This window comes from Eleutherodactylus coqui, chromosome 1 (assembly GCF_035609145.1).
Source record: "Eleutherodactylus coqui strain aEleCoq1 chromosome 1, aEleCoq1.hap1, whole genome shotgun sequence".
NCBI lineage: Eukaryota > Metazoa > Chordata > Amphibia > Anura > Eleutherodactylidae > Eleutherodactylus > Eleutherodactylus coqui.
The window spans coordinates 54051818-54063191 of NC_089837.1; the positions used below are offsets into that span (position 1 = coordinate 54051818).

The window sequence follows — 11374 nt, forward strand, 5'->3', positions numbered from 1 at the left end:
TCAAGTGAAGTGACCGACTAGTCTGATGAGTTCCAGGTGTGTTGTCTTTCCATTGGAATTGCGCAGCGTATTACATGCACATCGAGCGTGCTGTGTTTCGTTTTGCGCCACCGAAAGCTGATGTTTCAGTCTTTTTTGCAAAAACATTTTGATGTAGTGAGGTTTCTTGACAAAAAATCGTAGTGTCCAGATCTTGCAGTAGGTCAATAGTAAAAAATGGCGCCCTACAAATGCTGCCTTTATTTATTTTTTTCGTTGCGGTGCTTTTTTCCCGTGGCTCTGGGGGGGTCTTGCTTCCCCCTCAATGTTTTCGATAGGAAAAAAAATCCATGTGTGACAAAAAAAAAATACTACAAAAAAAGCCAGTAAAAGCAGCACTTCCCTGATGCCTTTAGGCCTCCTTCACACGGGCGACACGACATCACAGCGCTGGTCAGTGCGATATCGCTGCGATTTCTCACTGTGATACTCCATGCAAGGATTTTCGGGGTGGGGGGGGTAGTCTGCCCAGAATTCCTCATTCACTGCAGAAGGAGGATAAAGGGCCTGTGATGATGTCACTCATGTGATATGGGGGATGGAGCTAAGAGCTGGTATGTGTAAATTAGTGAGGTGTCATTTATTGGAGTCTCCACAGAGGTGTGCAGCAGTCTGGCAACCAGGTACAAACTGGCAGACTGCGTACTGCTATATCCATAGCAACTGAGTATTGATGGGGCTACTCGGGGGGGGGGGGTGACTCTTATTGATGGGGCTACTGTGGGGGGGCGCTAGTATTGATGGTACTTCTGTGGGGGGGGGGTCACTATTGTTGATGGCGCTACTGTTGGGGGGGTCACTATTGTTGATAGGGCTACTAGGGGGGTCAATATTATTGATGGGACTTCTGTGCGGGGGGGTCACTATTATTGATGAGACTTCTGTGCGGGGGGTCACTATTATTGATGGGACTTCTTTGGGGGTGTCACTATTATTGATGGGGCTACTGTGGGGGGTTGTCAGTGTTATTGATGGAGCTACTAGGGGGGTCATTATTGGGGCTACTAGGGGGGTCACTATTATTGATGGAACTACTGTGGGGGGGAGTCACTATTGATAGGGCGACTGGGGGGGGTCACTATTGTTGGGGCTACTATGGCGGTCACTATTATTGATGGGACTTCTGTGCGGGGGTTACTAATATTGATGGGACTTCTGTGCGGGGGTCACTAATATTGATGGGACTTCTGTGCGGGGGGTCACTATTATTGATGGGACTTCTGTGCGGGGGGTCACTATTATTGATGGGACTTCTGTGCGGGGGGGTCACTATTATTGATGGGACTTCTGTGCGGGGGGTCACTGTTATTGATGGGGCTACTGTGGGGGGGGGTCACTGTTATTGATGGGGCTACTGTGGGGGGGGGTCACTGTTATTGATGGGGCTACTGTGGGGGGGGGGGGTCACTGTTATTGATGGGGCTACTGTGGGGGGGGGGGTCACTGTTATTGATGGGGCTACTGTGGGGGGGGGGGTCACTGTTACTGATGGGGCTACTGTGGGGGGGGGTCACTGTTATTGATGGGGCTATTGTGGGGGGGGGCTCACTGTTATTGATGGGGCTACTGTGGGGGGGGGGGGTCACTGTTATTGATGGGGCTACTGTGGGGGGGGGTCACTGTTATTGATGGGGCTACTGTGGGGGGGGTCACTGTTATTGATGGGGCTACTGTGGGGGGGGGTCACTGTTATTGATGGGGCTACTGTGGGGGGGGGTCACTGTTATTGATGGGGCTACTGGGGGGGGGGGTCACTGTTATTGATGGGGCTACTGTGTGGGGGGGGGGTCACTGTTATTGATGGGGCTACTGTGTGGGGGGGGGTCACTGTTATTGATGGGGCTATTGTGGGGGGGGGGTCACTGTTATTGATGGGGCTATTGTGGGGGGGGTCACTTATTGATGGGGCTATTGTGGAGGGGGTCACTGTTATTGATGGGGCTATTGTGGGGGGGGTCACTGTTATTGATGGGGCTATTGGGGGGGGGGGTCACTGTTATTGATGGGGCTATTGGGGGGGGGTCACTGTTATTGATGGGGCTATTGGGGGGGGGGGTCACTGTTATTGATGGGGCTATTGGGGGGGGGGGGTCACTGTTATTGATGGGGCTATTGGGGGGGGGGGGTCACTGTTATTGATGGGGCTATTGTGGGGGGGGTCACTGTTATTGATGGGGCTACTGTGGGGGAGGGGTCACTGTTATTGATGGGGCTACTGTGGGGGAGGGGTCACTGGTATTGATGGGGCTACTGTGGGGGAGGGGTCACTGGTATTGATGGGGCTACTGTGGGGGAGGGGTCACTGGTATTGATCGGGCTACTGTGGGGGAGGGGTCACTGGTATTGATGGGGCTACTGTGGGGGAGGGGTCACTGGTATTGATGGGGCTACTGTGGGGGAGGGGTCACTGGTATTGATGGGGCTACTGTGGGGGAGGGGTCACTGGTATTGATGGGGCTACTGTGGGGGAGGGGTCACTGGTATTGATGGGGCTACTGTGGGGGAGGGGTCACTGGTATTGATGGGGCTACTGTGGGGGAGGGGTCACTGGTATTGATGGGGCTACTGTGGGGGAGGGGTCACTGGTATTGATGGGGCTACTGTGGGGGAGGGGTCACTGGTATTGATGGGGCTACTGTGGGGGGGGGAGGGGTCACTGGTATTGATGGGGCTACTGTGGGGGGGGGGGGTCACTGGTATTGATGGGGCTACTGTGGGGGGGGAGGGGTCACTGGTATTGATGGGGCTACTGTGGGGGGGGGAGGGGTCACTGGTATTGATGGGGCTACTGTGGGGGGGGGAGGGGTCACTGGTATTGATGGGGCTACTGTGGGGGGGGGGGTCACTGGTATTGATGGGGCTATTGGGGGGGGGTCACTGGTATTGATGTGGCTATTGTGGGGGGGGGGGTCACTGGTATTGATGGGGCTATTGTGGGGGGGGGTCACTGGTATTGATGGGGCTATTGTGGGGGGGGGTCACTGTTATTGATGGGGCTATTGTGGGGGGGGGGGGTCACTGTTATTGATGGTGCTATTGTGGGGGGGGGGTCACTGTTATTGATGGTGCTATTGTGGGGGGGGGTCACTGTTATTGATGGGGCTATTGGGGGGGGGGTCACTGTTATTGATGGGGCTATTGTGGGGGGGGGGGGGTCACTGTTATTGATGGGGCTATTGTGGGGGGGGGGGGGTCACTGTTATTGATGGGGCTATTGTGGGGGGGGGGTCACTGTTATTGATGGGGCTATTGTGGGGGGGGGGGTCACTGTTATTGATGGGGCTATTGTGGGGGGGGGGTCACTGTTATTGATGGGGCTATTGTGGGGGGGGGGGGTCACTGTTATTGATGGGGCTATTGTGGGGGGGGGGCACTGTTATTGATGGGGCTATTGTGGGGGGGGTCACTGTTATTGATGGGGCTATTGCGGGGGGGGGGTCACTGTTGGGGCTATTGCGGGGGGGGGGGTCACTGTTATTGATGGGGCTATTGCGGGGGGGGGTCACTGTTATTGATGGGGCTATTGCGGGGGGGGGGGGGGTCACTGTTATTGATGGGGCTATTGCGGGGGGGGTCACTGTTATTGATGGGGCTATTGCGGGGGGGGGGGGGTCACTGTTATTGATGGGGCTATTGTGGGGGGGGGTCACTGTTATTGATGGGGCTATTGTGGGGGGGGGGTCACTGTTATTGATGGGGCTATTGTGGGGGGGGTCACTGTTATTGATGGGGCTATTGTGGGGGGGGGGTCACTGTTATTGATGGGGCTATTGTGGGGGGGGGGGTCACTGTTATTGATGGGGCTATTGTGGGGGGGGGGGTCACTGTTATTGATGGGGCTATTGTGGGGGGGGGTCACTGTTATTGATGGGGCTATTGTGGGGGGGGGTCACTGTTATTGGTGGGGCTATTGTGGGGGGGGGTCACTGTTATTGGTGGGGGGGGGGTCACTGTTATTGATGGGGCTATTGTGGGGGGGGTCACTGTTATTGATGGGGCTATTGTGGGGGGGGGGGCACTGTTATTGATGGGGCTACTGTGGGGGGGGGCACTGTTATTGATGGGGCTACTGTGGGGGGGGGGGGTCACTGTTATTGATGGGGCTACTGTGGGGGGGGGGTCACTGTTATTGATGGGGCTACTGTGGGGGAGGGGTCACTGGTATTGATGGGGCTACTGTGGGGGAGGGGTCACTGGTATTGATGGGGCTACTGTGGGGGAGGGGTCACTGGTATTGATGGGGCTACTGTGGGGGAGGGGTCACTGGTATTGATGGGGCTACTGTGGGGGAGGGAGGGGTCACTGGTATTGATGGGGCTACTGTGGGGGAGGGAGGGGTCACTATTACTACTGAGGCCACTCTGCTACTGCAGCGTACCTCAAGCTGAGTTAGGAGATGTTTACATATGGCGTAAATGCTGCGGAATGTCCGCAGCAAATTCTGCATCTTAAAAAATGGTCAAAATCTCTTCCGTTGGTGCAGCTTTTGACTGGTAATCAGCTGCGTATGTGCAACTGATTCATACTATGGGTTGCTCATCTCCTCTCAAGGCTTCCCGTTGTCAGCGCTTCCCAGGCTCCTGGTTCCATGTAGCCTGGTCACGTGTGGTGCCAGTGGTCAGGTGATGCTAGTCAGGTGAGGCCACTACAGGTCGCTGGGAATCAGAAACTGGGTAGCGCTGACAGCAGGTAGCCTACGGAGGAGGTGAGGGGGAGCGCCGCATAGTATAAAATCAGCTATGGATATGCAGGTCCGCTCCATAGCAGGGGAGGAGAACCGCCTGTACAAACTGCTGCTGCTCCCCCGCCTCCACCAATCAACTGTAGGTACAGGCGGCTCTCCTCCCCGCCTTATCACACAGTTGCTGGCTCCATAGCAGGGGAGGAGAGCCGCCCGTACCTACAGCTGATTGGTGGGGGCAGGTGAGCGGCAGCAGTTCGTACGGGTGGCTCTCCTTCCCTGCTATGGAGTGGCGGTGCGATCCTTATCGCATAGCTGCCAGTTGGTTCCGAATTTTGGCATGTTCCCTTCAATAGGATGCACTGACCCCTGTCCCACCCTTGTCCATTTGGGGAAGGGGGGGGGGGGGTGAGTGCATCTTATAAAGTGAAAAATACAGTGTGTATAATTACTTACTCCTCTCTGAGGCAAAAATTTGGTGTTCAAAAAAAATAAAGGGAAGCTCACCTGATGAAACAGCTCATGTCCTGGAATCTGCTCCATGCTCTTAACACTGTGCTGGGAGACACTTGTGATGGCACATACAATGTATCATCCTGAAGGAGCAGGACTACTTGTGCAACCTGAAAACGCTGCTGGTAACCCGTAGTGCCAAGAACAGCAGCAAGACTTGCATCCGTCAGTAAGGAGAGAGGAGTAGTGTTGCTCATCAGGATTGGCCGGGCGATAAAGTCAGGCTGATATTTTCCAAATCGGTTCTGATCCTATTTTTGGTAAATTATCACCAAAATCTTGTCTCTCAGCTTTTCAGAGTTTGATGGGGATTTGAACTTTGGACCCCACCACTGGGCTGCTGCCACCAACACTTCCTGCATCTCCACTTTTGTTCAAGAACGCCAAATTAGAGAACCCAATTTTTCACTCCGATTAACTTTAATGTATGTTGGAATTGAGAGTCCCAATTCACAATTATTGTTTAAAATCAGACTGGTTACTCCCTTCCCGATTTATTTCAATAATTGCTCTATACTACAGAGAAATCGTCTCCTTTTTGGTGGTTGTCTTGCCGCTGCCTCTCCGATGCTTCTGTTGTCACTTTCATTTGCACAAAAGCAGGTGAAATTGATTCCCAGTCGCTTCTGCTTCCTAACAGGACAGTATAATCGACTTGTGGTTATACTGGAATGCTTATGTGTTGCTGACATCTTTCTTGAGCAGCGCACAATCCTACCCAGTAACCTGAGGGCTCTTTCACACAGGCATTGTGATTTTCGGCCGCCCGCATCGCGGACAGAAAATCGCATGGGCGAGAGTAAGCCGTGACCAAGTTGCGGTTAAATCTACCATCGGTCTACGGCATATATACGCTTCAGTCCAGAATTACCTGGGGTGGGGGAAGACACCTCAGCAAAATAGCTGCGATAAAACGCTCCTGTGAAAGATGCCTAAAAGTTGAAATCTTAAAGTGACAATTCTAAAATTTGAGTAATGTAATAAAAACGGGCCGGGCTCCTCCTTGTAAAGTACAACAATTTCAGTTTTTTCTATAATGTAATTTTTGTTTTTGTTTTATTTATAGGTACTTGGCAAAAGGAACTAGCTACTCCACCCTTCATTTGCAGTTTGCTTTGTCAAATTCCACAATAACCCAAATAGTGAAGAATACTTGTAGGATACTGTGGGATGTCCTTCAACCTGAGCAACTGCCCCACCCAACAGCAGACGACTGGTTAGATATCGCTGAAGCATTTGAAGAAGAAACCGAATTCCCAAATTGTGTCGGGGTAGTAGAGGCCAAACACTTCCGCTGTCTACAAAATCTGGGTTACGGTTTTTCATACCATGACTATGAAGATTATCAGTCAGTGGTCATGATGGCCATTGTTGACACAAACTACCATTTCGTAGCTGTGGACTATGAAACATTTTACCAAGGCTATGATTCCAAGATCTTCGAGGCCTCAAATATGGGAAAACGTCTCTATGAAGGACAGTTTGGGCTTCCACCGCCTAGGCCTCTACCAGGGACCCAGGAACCAGTGTTGCCTTTTGTACTAGTTGGAAGCAAGGCATTCAAGATGGGTCCAAATCTCCTGAAGCCCTACTCTGACCACAACTTGGATGACGCAAAGAGAGAGTTTAACCTGCAGCTAAACAAAGCGAGAGCTTATGCAGAATGCGCTTTCTCAATCCTAACTGTGGACTGGAAGGTGCTGACCAAAAGCTCGTATGCCTCGGCAGAAGACATGCAGCTGATTATAAAGGCATGTGTGGTTCTCCATAACCTTATTCTGCCACGTGAGATTTTATTTCACATCCCTACTCTGGAATCTGACTTGCCCAGTGTTTCCGACCCTGGCCCCCGAGCCACCAATGCTGTTATGAAGATACGAGACCAGTTCGCAGAGTACTTCAGCTGCCTAGAAGAAAGAGTGCCTTAGCAGGACCATTATCCATGGGTAAGATGATCCTATTCCTGTATGCCCCAAAACCTTTAAAAGATTTTCTGAAAATAGATACTTGGCGCATTGTAAAATGCCACTCTGCACTTTGCAGTCACGAGCGCCTTCATGTAACTTTTTGCAGCAAAGTAAAATGTAAAAAAAGAATACAATGATTTTTTTTATATATTTTTTTTATTAAAACAACGAGCATACGGGGTATTCCAACATTAATCACATGCAGTTGAATACTTGTATAACAAACTGACAAAGAAATTACAGAAGTACAATTTTCAACATTTTAAGGGTTCGAGAGCAGAGTTGAGGAAAAGGGTAAGGGAAAAGGAGAGGGAAAGGGTACACCTGCAGCTCAATAACATTTTGTGTGAAAGACATTACCCATTGTATTTAGAGAAAGATACAGGGCTACAACGTAGATTTGGAGTCTGTTAGATGTACGGCTAACTATGCAACCATTCCATCCTGGGTGAGTTTGGAAGAAGGTTGGAAACTACTTAGCCAAAGTCCCCATATAATCCTAAATTTCTCGTGGGTCCTATTTGACCAACTTGTCAGTTCTTGGAACCCGCGTATCTCGTTAACCTTAGACAACCATTGAGTGATAGTTGGTGCCTGGGGTTCAAGCCACGCTGGGGGGGATTAGAGATTTTACTGCCGCAATAAGGTGTGTGAGCAGGTTGGTTTTGGAGGGTGTGTAATCTGCCAATGGTTTGGGTAGGAACCCATATTCTGGGAAGAGGCTAAATGAGTCATCTATGTTACGTGTTTTCGCTTCTATCTTATTCCAGTAAGGTCGTATCAGTGGACAGGTCCACCAGATGTGCATTAGGAAGCCCACATGTTCATTACAATGCCAACATGTATTTGAGTTTGTTAGTTTGTAGGCAAAAGGCCATTCTGGCGACTTATACCAACGTGTCAGGAGTTTGTAATGCTTTGGTTGTAACCTGATACATCTAGAATGGCCATGTGAGCAACCCAAGATTGATTTCACCTCCTTGTCTTGTCAGTTTTATCTTAAGTTCGTTTCCCAGGATTTAATATATTTAGGCCTAGTCGTGTTTTGGTGAGCTATAAACGTTTTTTTGAGAAGTGAGATTTCCCTAGTGTGGTCACATTGGGCTGCGATGTAACCATATTTCATTCACCACAGAATATACATCAGTGCCGTGCCTGCCATATCTTTTGGGCGCTGTAAGGTTTCCAAATGGAATTTCGGTCTGGTTCTTCCCCAGATTAAAGGGGTTGTCCCGCGGCGAAATAAAAAAAAATAAATTTCTACATACCCCCACATTGTGCCCCGTTAAAAGCAATCCCTTTGTTACTTAAAAAAAAAAAATCGCTTACCTGCATCCCCGTTCGGGCAGTTTCTTCTATTCTTTTAAAGATGGCCGCCGGTCCTTTCCCAAGGATGCACCGCGGTTTTCTCCCATGGTGCACCGCGGGTCTTCTCCCATGGTGCACCGTGGATTATCTTCTCCTGTCTTGCCTTCCACTGCCGATTACAGCCACCTAATTGGCTGATCGGCACCACGTGACGGAGGCGGAGCTACGATGACTATGCGCAGACCAGCTCTCCGGCGCGAGCACGCCAGAGCGGCCCCATTCAACAGAGCAGAAGACCGGACTGCGCAAGCGCATCTAAAGAAGCCAGAAGATGCAGAAATTAGTCGGAGCCATGGAGACAGGGACGCCAGCAACGGAGTGGGTAAGTGTATAACTTCTGTATGGCTCATATTTAATGCACGATGTATATTACAAAGTGCATTAATATGGCCATACAGAAGTGTATAACACTTGATTTCATGGGACAACCCCTTTAAGGAGGTTAATAGAGAGATAGTTTCATTAAAAAACGTTTGTGGTACTATCGTATGAACTCCAATTCTTAAATTTACTCTGCTTGCACCTCCAGTCTGAATGTGGCCCCTCTCTTCCCCTTTCTTCAAAGTCTAAAGGGAGACAATTGTACAATTAAATTAAAGAAAAAACTTCTTTAGAAATTAATGGCAGCAACACATCTCACAAAAGTTAGGGCAGGGCCATATCTGCAATTGGGAAGTGAGGAGACCAGTTGCTGCAGTTTTGGGAGTGGAAAGTTGTCCCATTCTTGTCTTATGTAGGATTCTTGCTGCTCATCAGCCTGGGGTCGTCTTTGCTGGATTTTTTTTTTTTCGTAATGCCCCAAATGTTTTCTATTGGTGATGGTCTGGACTTCAGGTGGCCCATTCATTATCTAGACTCCTCTTCTGTAAAGCCATGATGTTGTGATAGATGCAGTATGAGGTTTAGCTGAAATATGCAAGGCCTTCCCTGAAGGAGACGTTGTCTGGATGGGAGCATATGCTGTTCTACAACCTCTATATACTGTTCAGCATTGATAGTGCCTTTCAGATGTATAAACTGCCCATGCCATAGGCACTAATGGAACCCCTTACCATCAGACATGTCAGCTTTTGAACTGTGTGCTGATAACTAGCTGGATGGTCCTTCTCTTCTGAGTTCACAGGACATGGCGTCTGTGGGTCACACGAAGAATTTTAATTTTTGAATCGTCTGACCACAGAAAAGGTTTCCATTTTGTCTGTCCATTTTACGGGAACATTGGCCCATAGATAATGCCGGCGTTTCTGGATTGTGTTGAGACATGGGTTCTTCTTTGCATGATATAGCTTTAACGTGCTGTGTGGATTAATAAACAATGATTTCTGGAAGTATTCCTGAGCCCATGCATGATTTGCATTACAGAATCATGCCTGTATTTAATGCAGTGTCACCTGAGGGCCCGTAGATCTCCAGCATCCAATATTGACCATCTGTCTTGTGCACATAAATTTCTCCAGACACACAATCTTTTGATGCCATTATGTAGTGTAGATGGTGGGATAGTCGAAGTCCTCACAATTTTACATTGATGAACATTTTCTGAAATTGTTGCACAATTCTTTGATCAATTTCTCTGAGAGACTCTGCCTCTCTAACATGCTCTTTTTTTTTACAGAGTCATGTGACTTTGTAGAAAATTAACCCCCCAACTCTTTTTCATTATTACCACTTACCTATCCAACATTTGTTAAACTTGTCCCAATTTAATGGGAAAAGTCTCCCTTTTTTACCTTCCAAAATGTTTTACTGTGAATAAAATATGGTTATATCTGGCTTCCAAATTGCAGTGTTTTTTTTCTTTTTTTTTCTTAACACTCATTTGTAATACACATAGCTCCAACTTTTTTGGAATTGGGGCTGGATTTACGTGGTGTGCGAGTCGCGCCAACCTGCAATACACACCGTAATGCCATTAACAATGATGACCGTGCAGACTCGCAGGGCTGCACAGCGATCTTTGGTCGGACCAAAGTTTCCATGTAGTTTTAGCCTTAATAGAAAACATTGAACAGCATCAGACTCTGTTGTTCTTTTCTTCCACCTAATTTTGGAGAAGGCTGGTGCCAGTATTGCGTTTTCAAGGGGAAAAGTACATTTCCCATTGCCGCTGTAGACTTCATCCTCCTTTCTTCCGTCCTATTTGTTCTTTGGCACCTCATTAAGGAGATGGTTTATTAAGTTCTTCACTAATTGCAGCCGCCTCTAGTGATATTTGTTACTAATTTTTCTTGTTTTTTTCTTCTTAGGGTCTTTGTCGCAGTGCGCTACCAGATGGAGTCTTATCTGCACAGTTGAGTTGTGCTTACAGAAGACGGTGGCCTCTAATTTAGCACGCTGATGTCCTTACTGTTGTATGTTGCCGACTGTTGGGTGTTGCTTCTTTTTTCACTTTGTTTTATAAGAAATGGAACAAAAACTTTGATTAAAAAAATTGTTTTTAGTTGTAATGCCGTTGCTTGACGCTCTTACAGGATGTTCTCTACATGCACCTCAGTGATGCAGCTTGTGCAAGACAACTTTCCAAGTAGTCTAGGCTCCTCCCCTTGTTTTCTGGTCAGTTTAATGGCTCTCCCACATGAGTATATTTTACCATGTATTACATGTGAGGGTTTTGCATGCTTAATTTGTGGTACTAATGTTACAAAATGCACGTGAAAAAGAACATGTCATGCACGTATTACTCGCACATACACAACAAGGTAGTGTATGGGGATTGATGGCACGCAGCAAGCATGCAATTCATTGCGTATTTGCTGCATGCTGCTGTGTGGGAGATACATGCATGGAAAACACTCGTGTGAGAGAG

General features: G+C 48.6%; 1 protein-coding gene across 1 annotated transcript in view; it reads left to right on the plus strand.

Moving 5' to 3' along the window:
- The window catches only part of LOC136609557 (uncharacterized), a 39679-nt gene extending 28708 nt beyond the window's left edge, over positions 1–10971 (plus strand). Inside the window, exons 2-3 of the mRNA XM_066589161.1 lie at positions 6300–7179; positions 10815–10971. Coding sequence (XP_066445258.1) covers positions 6300–7161 — 862 coding nt within the window. The 3' untranslated portion in view covers positions 7162–7179; positions 10815–10971. The remainder of the gene's footprint in view (positions 1–6299; positions 7180–10814) is intronic.
- Positions 10972–11374: the final 403 nt, after the last annotated feature.